Genomic DNA, 20,793 nt, shown 5'->3' on the forward strand with positions numbered 1-20,793 from the left:
ATTGGAAGTACAAGACTGTAAGATGTGTATTTGTAAACTTTTGAAAACGGAAAACATTTAACAACAACAACAACAACAACAACAACAACAACAATAACAACAACAACTTTGGCTGGTTCATGCCTAAAGTTTGCATATGGTGCTTTCTTAGGAATCAATGAAGGGACCACAGATCAATGGCAGAGGACATGCTTTGAGTGCAGAAGGTTCAAAGTTCATACCTAGGCATCCCCACTTAAAAAAAGGATCGCAGAACAGATTATGTAACAGACCACTGCCAGCCAGAGTAAACAACAGTCTGTCCTGATGGAAGGCAGCTTCCTATCATCCAGCATTAGAGGGCCACAACAGTCATTTGCTTAAATAGCTTCTGATTTTGGGGGAAAGCAACTCACTGGGATCCTTCTGTTCCCCAGACATCTTATCCAGTTTACCCATGAAAATCCCGCAAATGCAGCTTTTATGTAAAACTGCACCCCAGTTTTCAGAAAACATGTTCTGCTGGTCTCAACCCCACACAGAAGATTCCTTATGAAGTGATTACCTTGGAGGAAAACTTGAGGTGAACCTCTGCTTCATCAGCCAGGCTTTTCTTCAGCTGAGACCAAGACTCTCCAAGCGTCCTGAAACATATGTGACGGGTAAGAAATTTACTCATTCATTAGCATCCAATTCTCATCATTACAAACGTACGTTTCTGTTAGCAGTAGCATTCCAAATACTACACATAATGGGAACAGCGGCATTTCAGAGTGCTGAACTCAAAAGACAAAAAATGTAAATTATCTTACATAATTTTTCTCTCTAGACTCATGTTCAGATTCACATTCGGGGGAAGGAAGATGAGCATAATTATTTTCAGCAAAATCTCATCCCATTTCCCCCATCCACCCCCTGGAATAAATTACGCTCACAATCCCTTAGTGCTGTTTAGGCTCATAATTACCATTCATTTGAGACAAACTAGCAACTTTTCTACCTGTGCTCTTACTTGTAGTTATAATAATTCAGCAGAGGTAACTAATGACTTCTTCAGCTACTGATTCGAGTGTGTAATTTGATACTTTTTAAATACCAAAAGGGATAGCTTAACCATAAATTGAAGCATAATATGTAGAGTAGCCATAAAATGTTGATTAGATCCAGAGTGTCTCCCATCAGACTCCAATTACATTTAGGAAGGTTTTACCTAATGAGGAGCCGTTTGGATGAGTTGTTTGTTTGTTTCTTAAGCCTCAAAATGTCAAACAATTGAAATGAGCCCATGACAACACAGAGAATTGAATTAATTTTCTCAGGTGACAGAAAATAAACAATGTGATTTCTTTTAATAGCCTTTTCAAACATGTCTTCCAAACTCTTAGTAGCTCCTCCAAGCAAAGTGTCCAATAACTTGTGAGAATTAGTCTAGTGGAGGGAATAATAACATAATGGCTAACAGTTTAGGCAATGAGCTGGAAGTTTACACAAGTTTCATCATTGAAAAAGACAGGATATAAATCTAATGAATGCCAGGTGACAAAGAAAGTTAATCTGCCTTGCTACATGTCCCCCCCCCATATCACAAAAATTAAATAAGTTCCATAGCCACTGAATCAAAAGAAACGTACAGTGTCTGAAAGCCATCCTAATACTATAGACGGACATGCTGAAATCCAAAGTATTTGTACAAGACAGGAATTATTTTGCCTACATCTCTTTGGAACCAGGAATTGAATGCATCCAAGCAGAAACCCAATTCACTATTTGGTATGCAGGCATGCCCCATTAAAATTCCTCTTGTCCTCCAGAGTAGAAAACGAATAAACTGTGAATTCCTGCAATCAATATACTCTCCTCCAGGAGGACACAAACATTAAAAGGAACAAGGAATTTGTTAAGGGAGCAAACTAAGTTATCAGATGTTTGTGATTCAATTATACTCTGTGGCAAGAAACATCAAAGGGTCTGTAGAGACTCCTTAGATGAAGAATTTATTTAAAGGCTAACATTTATTTTGGGATATATTTTTGTAGACTAGAGTCCACCTCATCAGATGCCACAGCGAATCTAGAATAGATGGAACCACAAAGACATAAAATAAAATGCGAATCACATTTCTGAGTTGGAAAGGACATGTGGTCAAATCCCCATCGCAAGAAAAATGAAACGTATCAAAAGGCTGCATTATATAGGCTCATTGACTTCATTTGCAAATAACAGTAAGTCATGGTTAAAGGCTTATTTGGACTGAACAGTGTGCTAGAGCACATTGCCCAATCGCTTCCACTCCAGCTTGTCCCCTAGTCGGAGAAATAAGCCATGAAGCCTGAACCTGAGATGTGGTTTGTTTCACTCTAACAAACCATGACTACTCATCGACATAAAGCCATTGTTTGTTGTTGGCTTGCTGATCTGGTTTATTAAAGAGAAACAAAACAGAATCCCAGTTTGGACCTAACAACAAGCCAATGATTCGTGGCTGGTTGTTCCCACTGGTGAGGCACAAAGCAGGAGTAATTAGGCAGTGTGCACTGCTCTGTCTCAATAAGCCATTAACTATGGCTTGCTGCTACTTGACAGCTGGCCTGCTATACAGCTGCGCTGGATTGAAACTTCCACGGAAAGAGAAGAGGTGGAGAAGATCTCCAGGATCCTTACTTTCTCTTCTAACTTCTAAACACTTAACACATTACTGAAGTATCAATACACTTTTTTTCTTTTCATTTTTTCAATGGATAGGTGAGCAACCTTCTTCCCCCTCAGAGTACAAATTACAACCTTTCATTCTTGTGCTGATTTCCAAAGAAAGAAACCAGACAGGATGGGCCCAGGGTCCAATGTCGATCCCAAACAGAAAGCCGGAAAGAGCGGAGAAATTATTTAAGTAAAGGCACAGGTTTTATAGCTACATGGGATTTCATCCACTCACACAATGGTAAGAATATGACCTTACCCTTCTTCCTGGGCAGCCAACGAGTTTTGTGATAGTTTGGACAAGTTCTTAGCATATTCTTCCTCAATCTTTATCCTGGAGAAAGGAAGAACACCAGCAGAAATACATCATTTAAAAGAACAGTATCTCACATTACAATAGATGTTTTCACACATTGTATAATTCAACTTGCAAAACCCAACAAGCCGAGTAGTCATTATTGAAAATCCTCACCAAGGTAATACAGGTCAATTCTTGTGTCTTCAACCCCAACCCCATATACCTGTGATGATGGAAAGAATAGGTTGTGTGTAACGGAACAAAGCAGCTGCACCTCCCTGGCATGTGGAACCAGGTTGGACAGCTCTGTCCGACTTGTCAAAACAGCTGAATCTAGCCCAGCTCTTACCAGAAGCCAAAGCAAGATTTCAATTTTCATTAAGTCAAAAAATGTATTTATGATGCAAGAGGATCCACCTGCAAGAGGATCTTTCTCTGCTACTCCTCACAGTGAGATATTCCATTGTTCTACATAGCCCAATCAATACAAACAGGCTGATAAATAAGGTGTGATGAACAAGTAGCCCTTTGACAATCTGCTTGGTCTTCCTCAGGGTCTGAATCTTCCCCTTCCAGGTCTCCTAGCCTTTCCTTGGCACCAGACACTTCTTGAGATCCCAGTTCCACCCTACTGGGATCATTCACAGACTCCTCTAGCTCCAAATCCTCAGGCTCCCCCCACTCTTCCTCCTGGCCATACCATCCCCTCCATGAAATTTCCATAGGCAAAGGCACCCCTTGCAAGAAACTCTGTTGTGCATCCAAACTCAGTGCTAAGTTGGACTGACCCCTCATACATTGGATTATATGTGGGGAGCTCAGTCCAGCTTGGTCTAGATGTGTGAGAGAACTCCTCCCTGCAACAAACTCTCTAGTGCACCCAGTGCTTTTTTCACTTTTAACATTTGAAAAAGGAAGATGCCAATACTCTGTACCCTTGAGTACCTACAGAAAAAAAGCACTGAGTGCATCCAAGGTTTCTCAGTTTGGCTGCTCTTTGAAGTGCCAAAGTCAGGGCTTCAAAGCACCTCACAAACAGCAAGGAACTGCTAAAAGGAAGGCTTTTTTCTGACCAAAACACTTGATGTCATTTGTTACATTACGTGACTGACAGGTGGGCAGCCCCATCCACCTTTCAAGGCAGATGCTGATGCAGCTCTGGTCTGTGGAGCCCCTATGCACTATACTAAAATCGTATCTATTTGAAATACCTTCACACACCCCTCAAAAAAAACCCCAACAAAGACAGGTGCATAAACTGCTATTGTGTGTGTTTTTAAAACAACAACAACAACAACAACAACAACCAATCCAAACCAAACCAAACATCTCAGTGTCAAGCAAAAACAGAGTTGTACTATTTGATAAAAACTGCGGGGTGGGGGTGGGCACTTTCATGCTGCAGCACATCAAAGGGTCTTTTCCAAGTTTCCCCCTTCATAAAGACATTTTCCAAGAAGAGGTGAGAACGATATCAATCTATATAAACTCCTGTTTCTTTTGTAAAGCTGTGAATGGCCTCTGCTCTCCCATTTCTATGAAAGATATCCAATATGGCTATGTAATGTATTTATGGACACATATTTATATATTTGCCATTTTGTGCCAAAGGTTACTTTCTGTGCTCAAGAGCTGTGTGGATTTGTTGATGATCTATACTCTGTCAAAAGGATTCCCACTTGTCCTTATGCTTAAGATTTTCCACTGGCACAAGATAAAGTTTTCCTACCAATTCACCACTGTCCAATTGAAATGGGTAATGGTAGTGGCGCCTTCATTGTCCTCTGACCAGGCAAAGTCCACTCTTGGAACACAGTGTTCCAGTTCTCCATTGCAAGCCATAGAGAAGTAAATCTCCACCCTATTATTATTATTCGGAAAGCTATTTATAACAGTGCTCTTTTTCTTCTAAGAGTAGTTATAAATAATGAGCAGCTATAAATAATAACTGTTTATCTTTCTCTCGCGCGCCTTCTCCTTTCATGTCCTGCATATATTTTGAGTTATTTAAACTATGTTCTAGCAGAGCAGAGGCAGACCGGATGGGGTGAGGAAAGATCCCCACCCCCAGACGTCCTAAAGTCACTGAAGATCGTGAAGTAGAGAGAACTCAAGAGGATTTGTACTTCTATGATTCCTAAGTCTCTACAGTGAAGATTAAAACGGACCCTTAGTAAATACAGTGATTGTACTAATATCAAACAATATGAAAAAATTAAATGCCTTGCTAGGTTGCAACCAAAATTTCTTAAATCCGACAACCCAGCTTTATGATTTCTGGAGACACAGGGGATGAAAATAGAGATCCTGTGAGCATTTTGTTTGTTTGTTTACAGGATAATCCTGCAGCAAAATACTAGGAGAGGTCATTTTTGCTCACACACCCCCCCCATACAGCCCTTGTGAACTCTGAAAATCCACTCTAGAGGGTAGGGGGACTTTCTGGAATAGCATGGAAGGGGTCCCAGGTGTGTGTGTGTGTATAGGGATATTTATTTTTTTTAAAAAAAAAAAATCACCTCCCCACCTTCTGCAACCAAAGACTTCACTGGATCTAAGATCCTTCTCTCAAGTCCTTCCATTTAAGAAGAGCAACTCCGGGCATATATGCAAATGTTATAAAGAGCAGCTCTGGGCATATAGAAGTTGCTCCTCCATTCATGTATGATAAGGGACTTCTACTGCCTCCCTATTCCATTTGCAACATTTCCCACACCATTTCCAATCACCAGGAGCAGGTTTTTGATGGGTACAGGCTGAAGAAGATGTAAAAGTCCCATTCCATGAGGGTGAATTCTGTTCCTTTCACAGAAGGAAAGATAGGATCCAAGCTATAGAACTGTATGGCTGGAAAACTGGATCAGACACATCAACTGACCCTTCTGGAATTAGTTGCCAGCTGAAATTAGGCACCTACTTGATGTGTGGGTGGCTATTACTGCCTTCTTATTTAATAAGACTTTCCTTGAAGTGTGACCCAGTCATTTACTGGAACATTTACTGGAATATTGACTGGAATATTGTTTTTAATACTAATAATAAAATAAAATTTTATTTATATCCTGCCCTCCCCAGCCGAAGAAGGGCTCAGAGTGGCTAACAACAGTAAAAGTAAACACAGCATTCTAAAATCAATTCATTCTAAAATCAGTTCAGAATCAAATTACCGTAATGGCAACCATTGGGCTAGAGTTCTATGAGGATTACCAATGGAGGGGGTCAGGCTGTGACTTGGTCAAAGGCCTGGTGGAACAGTTCTGTCTTGCAGGCCCTGCGGAAAGATGTCAAGTCCCACAGGGCCCTAGTCTCTTGTGACAGAGTGTTCCACCAGATTGGGGCCACAGCCGAAAAAGCCCTGGCTCTGGTTGAGGCCAGCCTAACCTCCCTGTGGCCTGGGACCTCCAAGATGCTTTTGTTCGAAGACCCTAAGGTCCTCCGTGGGACATACCAGGAGAGGCGGTCCCATAGGTACGAGGGTCCTAGGCTGTATAGGGCTTTAAAGGTTAAAACCAGCACCTTAAACCTGATCCTGTACTCCACCGGGAGCCAGTGCAGCTGGTATAGCACCTGGTGAATGTGATCCCGCAGCGAGGACCCCGTAAGGAGTCTCACCACGGCATTCTGCACCCGCTGGAGTTTCTGGGTCAGTCTCAAGGGCAGCCCCACGTAGAGTGAGTTACAATAATCCAGTCATGAGGTGACCGTCGCTTGGATCACAGCGGCTAGGTTAGGGTGAGAGAGGTAAGGAGCCAACTGCTTAGCTTGGCGGAAATGAAAAAATGCCACCTTTGTTCTAGCTGCAATCTGCACCTCCATGGAAAGGGAGGTGTCGAAGATTACACCCAAACTCTTAACGGATGGTGCTGGCACTAATTGCGCCAGACTCAGTATCTTTGGTATTGTATCCCATATTACCTTAATGTACATCACTTCAATAGCTTCTTACTGTTCATGAATTTATAAAAACAACAGCTACAGCCACTGAATATTTCAAACCATCTTATTGAGAAATACACACTAACTCACTTGACTTATTTTGAACCACCTATGACAGATATACTGTAAGCATGAAGTGTTGTTGCTGCCATGGTGACACAAGCTTGTGGACAAGTGTTGGGCAGAGGTGCATGTCAGAAAGCATGAGAAGAAGGGCAGGTAACTCTACAGGCATACAGCATCTTCTCTGGGTGAACCACAACATCTAGAGCAGATATCATATACTATTTTACCATGAATTTCACAAAAATGAATGTATGTGTTTCTAAAACTGAGCATTTCTACGGTGCTAACATAGCCACAAATTGCTGAATTTGGCCCAGAACCCCATACAAAATGCCGATTGAAAAACTTGTTAGCTGTCGATCCTTTTGCTGAATATAACTTCCGTGTGTTCATGTTTGGATAAACCATTTTTGCAAAGCTTTAGATAAATGAGCTTATGAAAGTGAGAATAAGATACTGCTGGTAGCCTGTAGGAATATAAAGTAGTCAAGACAGAACAGTCCAAGGAACCCATTCATGCTAGTATTCTCCTTCCCAATTGTCAAGATTGTCAAGCGAAAGCAAGTTATTTACTAAGGGACTAACGGAAGCAGGTGTCTCACTAATGGAGACAGAAACCAATGAAAGAAGGAGTTAATTTCCAAGTTACCTTTCCCGAATAAATTCCGCCATCTCTTTTTGCATTTGTTTTCCTTTCAGTTGTTTCTGAAGAAGAATTTCAAATCCCGAGACGGTGCTGTTTCCTTGAGGATCCTTCTTATCAGTCTAAAGGAAACGTGCAGTTAGAATATATGCCACACTAGAGGCGTCAGAAGATGTGCCAAAGCACTTAGCAGCTCCGGCACGCAGCAGATATCGGAAAGTGGGCTAAGAATTACCTCAAACGCCCCCAAGTCACAAGCTGGCAATTCTATTCAGGATATTTTTGCCTAATGCAACAAATACAACAGCTGCTAGCGAATCTTCAAAGACAACTTCAATAGAGCTAGCAGAATTTCCAGCAAATACCAGATCATTGCCACTAGGGGCTGCTCTGGCATATATGAAACAGGTAGTTAAACAGCAGCAGATTCTGTGTTAATAGGAATTGACAGTATTAATATAAGGGAGAAAACAACCCATGCTTGTGGCAGGGACAAATGACCAAGGTCAGAACTAGCCACATATTTTTTTACAAACTGGCATATAGGCTTCTCTTCCCCAGACTCTTAGAATACCTCCTCCTGGCCTACCACCAGAAGCCTTGCTTCCTGGGACAGTTCCTGCCTCTTTTCTATCCATTCTCTCCCTCCCCCACTTATTTGTTGTTTCCCTACTGCTTCTTTAATCCCTGCAGGGCAATATTGCACAGTGGGTGCTGCAGGATTTCCATTTCTGGCAACCTCTAGTTGTGCAAGAGAATTCTGATGCTGTACATCTAACGTTTTGCATGCACTTGGAAATATCACATGAAATGTAAAAGAGAAAACAAAATGGTTCCTCGGATGCATGGAACTCAATTGAACTCCCCTCTGCCCTCATTCTTTGTGAAGACAACCACATTTTTTTAATCAAGAAAGTCTAAATCATCTAATTTTATTGTTTACCAAAAAAAAAAAAAAATACACCTGCCCCTCAACCACAAATATTCTAGTTGTAGGAAAACTACATCCAACCCTTATATAATATTTGCAAATTCCCCTTCCCCTTTCAGCCATTTGTGTCTGAATGAAGCAAATCATGTTGGAGCCGAATTATGCTAAGCACTTATTACAGAACAGGGCTCCAGTCCAATTGGGCTGTGGGTTCTCAGGTGATGATTACTCGTGAGTTTTGTCCAGTGTAAGTAGTTTGGCCATCTTGTTCCTTATACTATTCTCATCTAAAGTTATCATTACATTTGAAGTTGCAGGGAATTCTCTTATTTCTCTAAAACTTATCTACTCCAATTTTTTTACAAAAGTTAAAGGAGGTGTATACTGTAATCCAAAACTAAAGTCCATACTCAGATAATTTATTACCACCTTACTACTATCCAGCTCTCCAGGCTAACCAATCAACAATCAATTTATTAAGAGAGCTCATCCCAGCATCCTGGGGCCCCCAGACCCCTTTCTGGAAAGGTCTAAGATAAGACAGGGGAATAATGGCTGCATCAGGCATAGGCAAACTCAGACCTCCAGAAGTTTTGAGACTACAATTCCCATCATCCCTGACCACTGGTCCTATTTGCTAGGGATGATGGGAGTTGTAGTCCCAAAACATCTGGAGGGCCAAGTTTGCCTATGCCTGGGCTACACTTTAACACGATGCATTTGTAGAGGACCAGATGGGATGACAGCAAATCAGGAAGATGGTGCTTGAGCACATACATGCTGCCCAGATTTGTATGATGCTGGCTTCCGGGGTTACAAGCCCCAGAATATGACTCAACATAGGAGCCCATTGTAGTCACCCAGTCTTGTGTAATATGGCTGAAATGTAATTAGGTTGTGGAGGTGGGGAAACAACTTGTCCAACATCTTCTGCACCTCCTTCCAAGCTTGGATTTTAACCATGTTTGCTAACAGAGATTTTAGCAATATGCTACGTACTGTATGAATCCCGGTTGCTGCAGTAAAGAGCATATGGGTGGCTGCTCACTTACCCAGAAATAATCGCAGTAGCTCCATTCAGAAGGTTTCAGCAGCTGCTGCTCTGGCATTGCGTCAGGGTGGGGGAACGTCACACAGTTTATCTGACAAAAAGGAAAGAGGAATACATTGGACGTGCAAAGCAGTTCAGGAACATGGATGCATGTAAACAAAAGCTGCATAAATGCAACGCAGCTGGCTTAGGTTCTTGCTGAATGTAATGCTCGCTTTAACCAGGAGATGTCATAGAACGCAGATGTAAGAGATTTTGTGTGGTTGAAAGTCTGCAATATCTAGGAAGCAGACTCTAAGCAAAACAGGATCTCTGATCATCAAACCCTGCATGCCTCCTTCTTTTATTTAAAAGAAGAGGGAGGATAAAACTAAGAATGTGCAGTACTTATTGTTAGACTAAAAGCGCAATACTAGGTATGTCTACCTGGACTTACTTCTAAGCCCAAGTCCAAGCATGCATTGAATCCAATGGGGTTTATGGTCAGGGAAGTGGGGCTAGGATTGCAGTTTAAATCTTACTTACCCTCAAAATTGTTTGGATGTTCCTTCTTAAACAGGAACCTTTATGTTTGCCTTGCAATTTCACTTTAGTGATGAAATTCAAAAGGCAACCACTTCACTAAAAATGTTTGCCTCTGTGGAAATTCCTCAAATGTTTCACCCAAACAGGAACCTCCATGTTTTCCTTACCATTTCACTTTTTGGTGAAATCTAGTAGCAGCTCTAGGTAAAACCATTTCTAACTTGGACCGGGTGTCATTAAATGAGTTAAAGCTGCCTAAGGGATCTTACAAATGGAAAACCAAATTTTACACAACAGCCTATGCCAGAAGTACACAGAAAGTCCCAGTGAAGCTAATGGACACAATGGAGAGAAAACCAGATTAATAATAAAATCATTAGACTAATATTCAGATGTTGCACTTCAATGCATATTTTTTAAAAAGCGCAACTGAAAATTATTCCTCTCTGGATCCATAATTCACTAATTTAATTCATGAAGCCTGACAGAAAGCATTTATTTAAATTTATAATCCATCCAACTGCTTCATCTTGGGACAAGAAACAGATACTATAGTGCATGCCAAAATGCAAAGTTCTCAACGGTTTAGAGAGATTAGTGGGCTTGAGCTTTGATGAAGCTTCCTAGTTAGAGAGCGACCAAAAAGACCTCCTTAAATGCCCTTACTGTGTTGTTGACAGTGTACTTGACAAACAGAAAGCACTATCAAGAAGCTGTAGGGGACATTTAAAATATAATCTGCAAGCGCTCACAAAAATTGGGAGGGAAAGGATGATCAAGTTATTGCGTACAATTATTTTAAGCTATGAATCTCTTGGCCCTGTAAGGGGACTTGGGACATGTGTGTGTGATTCTCCTAATAACACCAGGACAAAATCAAGGATGTACAGGTGCCTATCTCCTTATTGCTATGGTGGCACTAAACCCAGTCCTGTTGTGGGGTACCTTGATAACCTCACTCATTGAAGAAGAAAAAGAGGGGAAGCCTTGTTCAAATGTCACCGTTTTCCTGCCAGGGGAGAGAAAGAGCCTGCTTCTCTCTTTTTGATACAAAGATGCTTGCTCTAGTGTTGGAGATGGATGGGGAAAGAACACACAGTTCAAAGAAAAATGTGTTTTTAACTAAATGTTCTCAGAAATGTGGAGGAGAGGTTAGACTTGTCTCCTTTCTATAGAACCACACAACGGCTTGGGTGGATGAGCAAACCTACTTCCATATATATAAGAATTTTTTAAAATATTTTTTTAAAAAATAAACATTTTAAATACACCCATGCAAGAAATATTAATACAAGCAGAAGGCAGGGGGCTGCACATGCCATCCCAGTCCCAATAATCACCCCATGCACTGGCCACAGCTTCACCGTTTCCAACTGTCCCATGCAGAGTGAAGAAGGTATAAAGGGGGCTATTTGCATGCGTTCGCCTTAACTGTGCCACGTGTTGAAGTGAACACAGATGGAAGCCTTATTCACGCCATTCCCAACCAAAACAGTAAGGCCAAGGACATGGTAAGGCAGGGAAGGGGACACTGTGAGTGGGGACGCTGTGAACAGCCCCATGTCACCTACTTGTGTTAATTGGCTCAATTGCCCAGACAAAGCTATCCAGATTAGGGGCATGTGTGAACTTGCAACAGGCACTGCCCAACAGACAACTGGGACAGTCAAAGGTACAGTGGTACCTCAGGTTACAAACACCAAGTTACAAACACTTCAGGTTACATACTCCGCTAACCCAGAAGAAGTACCTCGGGTTAAGAACTTTACCTCAGGATGAGAACAGAAATTGTGCACTGGCGGCGTGGCAGCAGCAGGAGGCCCCATTAGCTAAAGTGGTACCTCAGGTTAAGAACGGTTTCAGGTTAAGAAGGGACCTCCGGAACGAATTAAGTTCGTAAGCAAAGGTACCACTGTATATCTTTTCTGTTGTAGCTGTGCTGACAATGCATTTGGATTTGTTTCACTTTTCCAGGGTATAGCTTGAAACACTACAAAATACATATAAATTGGGTTGACCTGATAGCCAGAAAGAACTCATGCACAAAGAAGTCAAGGTGTCCAGCAGTCAAAGGTGATTCTGTACAGTGGTGCCTCGCAAGACGAAATTAATTCGTTCCGCGAGTTTTTTCATCTAGCGAATTTTTCGTCTTGCGAAGCACGGTGTCGGAAAAGTTTTGGAAAAGCTTCAAAAATCACCAAAAACCTCAAAAAAGGCTACCACACCGTGTTCTATGAGTTGCTCCTCAAAGTCAAGTCACAACTATATTAACGGTGTTAAGAAAAAGGAAACAAACTTGCAAAAAATGCAAGACGTTTTCGTCTTGTGAAGCAAGCCCATAGGGAAAATCGTCTTGAGAAGCAGCTCAGAAACCGCAAAACCCTTTCGTCTAGCGAGTTTTTCGTCTTGTGAGGCATTCGTCTTGCGGGGCACCACTGTAATATGAAGACTGAAATGGTTCAGACAATCGTATATTGGTTTAATAAACCAAGATATGAATGAGCCTTTTCCTCCTTTCTTGCCCCTCCGTCTGGTACAAGCTATAATTAAATGAGGAAGCTTCTAACTAACTACAGTTTCCTGTTAAGTCTGAACCAGGAAAACCTTGGAACAAGCCAGGATATTAAACAAACTTCAATTCATCGTTGAATACCCTGGCTTGTTCTAATGCTAGTAACCAGAGTTTCCCAGAATGAATAAAAACCAAAAACTAAGTTTAGAGACTTCCTGGTTTATATTGTGGCTCACTGAAAAGGAACAAAGGTGCTGGGTGTGTGAGCAAGAGGCTTGCTCATAACTTGGCTTCCTTAGGGATAGATATGATCATCCAAATGTGGCCAGAAATTGGTCATAACCTGAATAGGAACACCACAGAAAAAGAAGTGTCCTTGCTGGTAATGCTAACAAGAGAGTGCACTGGAGTTGCTCTTATTAAATGGCAACAAGCAGAATTTTTATTTTATTTTTTGGCAGGGAGGAAAATTAACATCCATGAAAACTGGAATGGTAACACAAAAGAAAGAGTGTTTCATTCAAGTCGTAGGATGGGATCACAGAAGTTATGAGACACTGGAATGCAAAGAACCACATCCAACATATGTAACTCTAAGCCTCTCATGAGGTTGTCAATTGCCAGAAAGGTCAAGTTGCTTCATTTTCAGAAGAGAGGGTTTTTAAATATATATTTTAGCACTTGTTGGCACCTGAAGGGTGTCGCTGCATGGTGGATTATCACTTGCTTACAACATGGTTTGGAGACATTTCCAGATGTTTCGAATTTCTGCTAAAACTTCTTAGCAGAGTATTTCCACTGGATGTGACCAAGTTTTAAGAGCACAATTTCTCATGCAAACTGCTGTAGGAGAAAATGCCACACTGGGAGTGTGTATGTGAGACAGATATTTAAGTCCTGTGTGCTGCAGCAGAGAAAACTGGAAGAGGAGCATATAAAGGAGCATTTGTGTCACAGCAAGAAGCTAGGTAATTTTTAGACCTCGGACGTAATGGTCTTACATGCCTATCTTTTTAGATCAGTGTCTCTCAAACTTGAGTCACCAGCTATTGTTGGACTACAGCTCCCATCATCCCACTGGCCCTGCTAGCTAGGAATTATGGGAGTTGTAGTCCAACAACAGCTGGGAACCCAATTTTGAGAAAAATTACTTCAGCTGTGAAACACAATCAACATTTCTCCTCTCTCACCCACTATCCCCAGAAAGTTAGTACCTTCTGTATATTACCCATGAGAAAAATGGCTGTGTTCACACATACAGCTAAACCACAGTTTCATGCAACAGGAATGAGCCCCTCAAGCTTATGACTACTCCTATGTGCTGTGAAGGACTTTTGACTGAGGTTTATTGACAAACAACAGTTTGCCTCGGTGTCAGAAAAGTCAAATGACTGATTGTGCTGTCCTGCAAATCTGGTCATCCCGCTTTACTGGAAGCACAAACCATAATTTGGCATTTCCAACATTGAGACCTACTTTGGTTGGCCTCTAAACTACAGACAGAAGTCCTAGACTGTGATGCGCAGGGGGCAGACAGAGGAGGAGGAGGCGAGAAGTGAACCAAGCAGTCCTTGAAGTTTGGCATTATGTGTAAATTCAGTCAGCTGAAAAGGGCACTTCATAACATATTTCTCAGAAGAAAGATGCAACTCCAGTTGACTCATATGGGCTGTCTGCCTTTTCCTGCATTGCAGAGGTTTGGACTAGATGACCCCTGGGGTCCCTTTCCAACTCTACAATGCTATGATTCTAAGCGAACTCTTTGTGACATCCAATAGAAATCCCTTCCCAAAAATCAAGTGCTGGGCTTGAGGAAAAGAGTGGGAGAGAACCTGTGGTGCGGTACGTGCATGTGTGTGTTCTTTGCTGCCTCTCCTGGTCAAGCTCAGTGGCATGGTTCTGCCAAAAAATAATTTCACTGAGGTCGGGACACTGCATGGCAGATGCAACATTTGAATCCATTTGCCACTTGGATGAGATGGGTCATATAGAAAAACACCTGCGCCACTGTTGCTGACCCCCAAGGAGGTACAATATTAATGCAGATACTCAGAACCATGATACAGACGACCCACTTATGAGGCTGATTCCAAATATTACTGTAGCCTCAAAGAGCTTCAAAAAACACAGTAATGATTCTTGACAAAGCCATTCACAAAGAGCAATATTTTTTATTTTATCCTGCCTTTCCTCCAAGGTGCTCACAACAACCCTATGAGTTCGGTCAGGCTGAGAGTTGGTGGGTGGCCCAGCACTGTCCAGTGAATTTCATGGCTTAGTGGGGATTTGAACCCTGGTCTCCCAAGTCACAGCCCAACACTTTAACCCAGGGGTGCCTAACCGGGGCAGCACAATGGATTGAATCATCCCTAACTCCAGCTGCATTGTAATTGTGCCTTAGGATTAAGGTAATCACCCCTTTCAGCCTTCAATTTTGTTACTACATGTATGGCAGCTGAGCAGTAGTGATAAAACACACTGCTTCCATTTCTTCAACTGCCTCTGACTGAATGGGGTTATCCCCACAGCTAGGTCTTCTTTAGACAGCCAGTTGTTCTACAGTAACACCCCCTGGAGCCCCTTTAAGTTCTGGGTTTTGTTTTGTTTCATGTTGATGGGGTGAAGTACGGAGCGAAAAATGTGGAAACAGCCCCAGACACCCCTCACAAGATCTGAGGTTGCTGCTTTACATCCCTTTCAACTCAGAATAAGTGTAAGCCATAAAGAGAGTGCATTATTTCTTGCAATCCACTCCATAAAGCGCAAAATCCGGAAAAAAACCCTGAAGTCCAACACCCATACCAAATAAGCAGTTTTTGCTTGTGTTTTCTCTCTCATTTTAGAGAACCCAAACCGTGAAAGGGGGGTGAAGGAGGCAGAGGAAACACTGATGAAACATTCAAACTAAATTTCAAACCTGGGAAAACTGAGTGGCAGCACCAAACATCAATCCTGTCACAAAGAAAACAGCACTGACACTAATCACCACCTCATATTCTAGTCCCCCTAATGTTCTCTCCACCACCACTCCCGGTGCTCTAATTCACACTGAGATGTGTCATGTTGTTTCAACAAATTCCTTTCCACTGCTGTAGCTAGCAAAAGAGCGAACCTCACACTTCCACAGGGAAATGTCCCCCACCCCCTGCTCTCTTGCTCTCTCTCTCTTAAATCATTGCAATCAAATCAAATATTTTGTTAACCATGGAGCCCGGATGGCTGGGCCAGCTTTCTGAGCAATAATGGATAAGTTTTTGGACTTAAAGAGTCAAAAGAGGTTTGCCAGGATTCAAAGGCTTGCATCTCATCCTCTCCTACTGAGAAATATCTAGCATGTTCGCGACCTCAGCCAAAGTGCATACTACGACAACTTCACGGGGCATCTTTTCAAAAAATATTCTACATCTTTCTATGGATCTTTAGCCCCTTCAGTCATCCATCAAAGCTGCAAAGGAAGCCAGCCTGACTGTCAACTTTTTATCATTGTGTGTGCTGCCCACAGGAACACTCCATTCTTAAGATGACTTCATTGGCTATTAATTGCTTGATCTACCCAGAAGCAACTTTGAACAAAAGGAAACACTGCTGCAACTATAATTTAAAAATCACAGCAGAAAGAAGTGCCCCCCACCCTCTCCTTTTGCTTTCTGACATTTCTTTCCTGTCTCTCTTTAACAGGCTCTCTGCTAGCTCCAGCCTTTTAAAAATGGCTTCAATGCAGCTACTGCTGTGGAAAGCAGGCACCGTGTTTACATCTGGAAAACATGAGGCAGACCCTTTCACACGGATTCAGCACACCAACACATACACAGACGGACTGACGGCTCTCCTGCCCTGCAATGCTACTTGCTCTGGTGACTAGATCACCATAGCAACTGGACTGGTGATCATCACGGTGGGATTCTACTTACCGTGAACGTGGTCTCCTTGTTCTGCTTTCGAGTAGGTGAGGGGGACCCAGGACTCTGAGGAGAGAGGCAAGAGGCATCGTCAAAACTGCACTCCACATCCGACATGGTATGTATTCTGAGTTACTGGAAGGTGTATGTGTGTGTTTGTGTGTGGGAAGCAGGGGTGCTCAGTGCTTTGTGCAAGCCAAATTGGAGGAGATTCCCTTTCTGCCCTGCTTTCTGGCTTAGTCTCTTTCCATGCCCCAGAGGTGTCACAGTTCAACTCTTGCATGGGAGACTCCTGCACTGTGCTCACGAAGCAGCACACGAGCTCTGTACAGCCAGATAATTCATCCGAAACACGGCGACACCTCCCCTTCCAATCAGTGCCTAGCTTTGGAATTAACTCTTCCACTGCGTGCCAACTCTGAAGCAGGGCTCTTTAGCTACTGTGCCTGCCTAAAAGAGTTATTCGAAGCTCTGCTTTACGTTTTGCATGCTGTTCAGCTGCTGTACACATAGGCTTCCTTTGCTGTTAGGTTCATATCGCAACTGCACACACATCTCACCCGCTCGTCCCACTGCCCCCCCCCCTCACACCAGCTTTAAAAGCCGGGACTCAAGAAGCAAGGTGAGGAGGAAGTCTCTGCAGTGTTGTTGCTAACACACTGCAGGCTTCCTTCTGCCTCCATCTGCAAATTAGCAAAAGCATCAAAACAACACAACAAAAAACCCACCTGCATCAGACTGACAGTGAATGGAATGACCCAAAACAGAAATATAGTGCACATGGAGTCAGCAGCCACCTATTTTAAAGTGTTTGTTTGGCATGCCATTCTGTCTGAGGCTACTGTGCAACAGTTAACAACATGATGGAACATGTCCTGCCTCACCATTCATTGTAACCTTATTGCTTTTATTTATGGGGGTTTTGTCCTTCGTAGTCCTTACCAGGGTTATCTCTCACAAAGAAATATTTATGCCACATTGTCCAGTTTTACACAGAGTAACAAAAAAGTACCACAAGGACAAACATAGCACAACAACTTTATTCTGCCTTACCACTCTCTGATAGAGAACAGTTCCCCCTGCATGTGTCCTTAATTTTTATGTGCAAAACTCCAAAGATCTAGAAATGCCACAATTTCTTTAGGCACCATTTTCTACCAGCTATGACATCTCTTCCAGAAACCAGTCTATATGTGCTATGGTGCAATTTGAACACAAGCCTTCTTGCCTTTCTCTTTATGTCCCCCCCCCCCCCGACAGCTGCTATTGTTCTTTAAAATATCCTCACATATGTGAAACGGAATCCTTCAATACCCCTCAAAGGAAGCTTCTTGCTGATCCAGAATATGAAAATGAGTCCATTTCCCTCAGATGTTCTAATCTCATGCTGACAAGGCAAGTAAATAAATTTTTAAATATCCCTCTTTGTTAGCATTAGTTGCCCACGCATAGCAGAAAAAAGTATGCCCCAAACAGCAGATTGGCATTGGTCCAGCCGCAAAAGGAGAGCTGACGCTAGCACCTGCGGAAAGAAGAACTGTGTAATGAAGAACTCTAAATCACCATCCCCTCTCTAAAATAAATGATGCTGCTTGTAACTCCCCTGAGCCTGATCTTTAAGGGGGGGAAATGTGTTATGGAGTTCCCCTCTACAATGCACTTTCATAATAAACTGCTAGACACAGTAGCAAATCTTAAGTCCTTGAGCTTCCTAACACTCAAGTTTTCTTGGTTAACACTGGCACACCTTAAATTCTTTCAACTTTCCTGCATTCTTGGTCTCACTCAGCTCCATGCTTTCCAGGGGGCCCAGTAGGTTCCCCACTGATCACTCTACAACCAATACAAGAGCACTCACCTGTGTTGAAAGCTGCTGATTCATTTACGGGCCTATTGAAGCAGCCAATTATGAACCTGCAAAGCCATTAGGTCAGAGAGTAGCTGTTCCCTGGACCCACCAGCCATACCCTCAAGTAAGACTAGAAAAGATCAGTAGGATCTTAAACCTACAAAGATACTCTTGATCCAGTATCCAAAACAGATCACCACCCAGAGTACTACAAAGAAGCAGCAGCACAGGTCAAGGTGGATTCATGCAAGAATCACCTACAGATCAAGGTCCAAGAGTTTCCAAAGTGAGATATGCAATGCTACAGGAGATGTGTTGTATACTCTCGCTTAGGAAAGGCAGAGGTGAATTACTTCCTCAACTACCTCTGCCTCTCTTCATAAAGACACTACTGTGTGATAACAAACTACTCACAGGGGCAAAGGAGAACAACTTTGCCAACAATTTAGAACTGGCTTCTCAGCCTCAGAGAGAGCAAGGGAGGAAGAGAAGATTTCAGAAGATCACTCTCTTGGTGTGCCCACTCCAGCCATATGCTTATTTTAGAGACTGTGAAGACACGATGCAAAATCTAGTTTTATTCTTCGCCTCTTTCCTGGTGGCATCATTAAGGGGAGGAAGTGAGGGGAATGAGCAGAGAAGAAAAAGAGGAAAAAAGCACCCACAGAGTCTACAAGGTCCTCAGAGCTTTTAAAACCAAGTTTCCAGTGTTCTCACATATGACCTGCTTGACTCAAGCAGGGCTCAGTGAACTGAAAGCAGAAACATTTTCCGAACTATGGTAACAAATAATTGTCTTATCAATGCACACTTTCTCCTCTGACATTTTGCAAAACTTTTTAGTCAGCCCTTAAGAGGTTTTCTTTTGTGTGAACTACTCTCACACATGCACGTACATCTCACCCATAGGAACACATGAAGCTGCCTTATAGAGAAGAAGAAGAGTTTGGATTTGATATCCCGCTTTATCACTACCCGAAGGAGTCTCAAAGCGGCTAACATTCTCCTTTCCCTTCCTCCCCCACAATAAACACTCTGTGAGGTGAGTGGGGCTGAGAGAAGTGTGACTAACCCAAGGTCACCCAGCAGCTGCATGTGGAGGAGCGGAGATGCGAACCCGGTTCCCCAGATTACGAGTCTACAGCTCTTAACCACTACACCACACTGGCTCTCACACCTCTAGAGAGTCACACCTCTAGGTCATCTAGATTCTAGCTCACTACTGTCTTCACTAACCGGCAGCAGCTGTCCAGGATTCTGGTAGGGGGTCTTTCCCCCAACCCTACCCAGAGATGCTGGGGCTTGAACCTGGGGCCATCTGAATGCAGGGCAGATGCCCTACCATTGAGCTATGGCCCTTCCCCATGGAATGGCTAGTTCAATGACTTCATGGCAGTGGCTCCAGTATTGGGTTTATACAGGGAAGGTGCAGGTTCTAATCTCTGCCCAGCTACATTCCTCCCTGGGTTGTCTTGAGCAAGTCACTATCTTGTCTTCCCAGCCCCCCTGCACAGAGCTGCTGTGCACGTGCTCATTTTTATTCAAATCTCAGGAGGATGGGTGGGATAAAAACAAAATAAATGTTATGAGCTGCAAACACAGCTGGAACATATTGCGCTGAAATGATGTCAGCAGATATGAAAGTGCCGTTTGATCTGCGATGGCTGTTTGCACAATACAAGAAAGTACTTGATATTACAGTCATCAAGCGATGAACAGAAATGTGTGAGTCCCTGCCCAGGAACATTTTTTAATCATCTTTAGTGTAGAATAAGAGTGAAGAAAGCTGTTTTTTGTTTTTTTAAAACAACAACAACCCAGACTTAATGTGGCTTTTCAAACTGAATGTACAGATACAGGAAATGCAAAAAAATCAGTGAGGAGGAGGTGGGGAGGAGAAATGCAAAAATCAATTTTAGCATCATTTGCGAAATTGGCCTACGTGATTCCTTAAAGTACAGAGAACTGGTAGAAAGCAATATTCTATGAGTAGCAGTATGCTTTGCCTCACAGCTATACTATGACTATTATAAACTTTTTTACAGAACAGAAACTGAGGCTTGAAACAGCAACTTGCCAAAGCCCTTTTGCGAGCTCATGGCTTTAAATGACCAGATTTATTTAAACATACATGAATGACTTAACAGAGATTTGGATCTCAGGTTCAACACTGCATTCACTCAAACATGCTAGCCCTTCATAATTCAGCTATGTCCTGCTGTCATGCCTTAGATTTCCAGAGGACCCCAAATAATGTTAATTAGTTTTTGGAAGCTACAGTGAACAGTAGCTTGTACTTTACAAATGCTGTTTGCTAAGGTAAATCCCTAGATTTTCTTAGACAGCTGAAAAGCATCAGTAACCAAGAGTGCTTACAGATGGTGACAATTAAGCAGTATGCAAGCAG

The 20,793-nt window shown here is 42.5% G+C and overlaps 1 protein-coding gene and 1 long non-coding RNA gene across 6 annotated transcripts in view; one reads left to right on the forward strand and one right to left on the reverse strand.

The window, feature by feature from the left end:
- Nucleotides 1-20,793, reverse strand: part of GAS7 (growth arrest specific 7) — a 146,091-nt gene that overhangs the window by 14,609 nt on the left and 110,689 nt on the right. For all 5 annotated transcript variants that reach the window (XR_014522122.1, XM_083487598.1, XM_083487599.1 and 2 more), the window contains exons 5-9: nucleotides 16,550-16,603; nucleotides 9,603-9,692; nucleotides 7,626-7,741; nucleotides 2,936-3,010; nucleotides 545-623 (exon numbers count right to left, since the gene is read on the reverse strand). Coding sequence is in view for 4 of the 5 variants with exons in the window: in XM_083487598.1 (XP_083343724.1) it covers nucleotides 545-623; nucleotides 2,936-3,010; nucleotides 7,626-7,741; nucleotides 9,603-9,692; nucleotides 16,550-16,603 (414 nt within the window). In the remaining variant the exon portion in view is untranslated. The remainder of the gene's footprint in view (nucleotides 1-544; nucleotides 624-2,935; nucleotides 3,011-7,625; nucleotides 7,742-9,602; nucleotides 9,693-16,549; nucleotides 16,604-20,793) is intronic.
- LOC310699630 lies at nucleotides 16,549-20,181 on the forward strand. The gene is made up of 2 exons (XR_014522173.1): nucleotides 16,549-16,659; nucleotides 17,798-20,181. It is a non-coding gene; the product is annotated as an uncharacterized lncRNA (long non-coding RNA).

This window comes from Podarcis liolepis (assembly GCF_965112155.1).
Source record: "Podarcis liolepis genome assembly, chromosome: 2".
NCBI classification, from domain to species: Eukaryota; Metazoa; Chordata; class Lepidosauria; order Squamata; family Lacertidae; genus Podarcis; species Podarcis liolepis.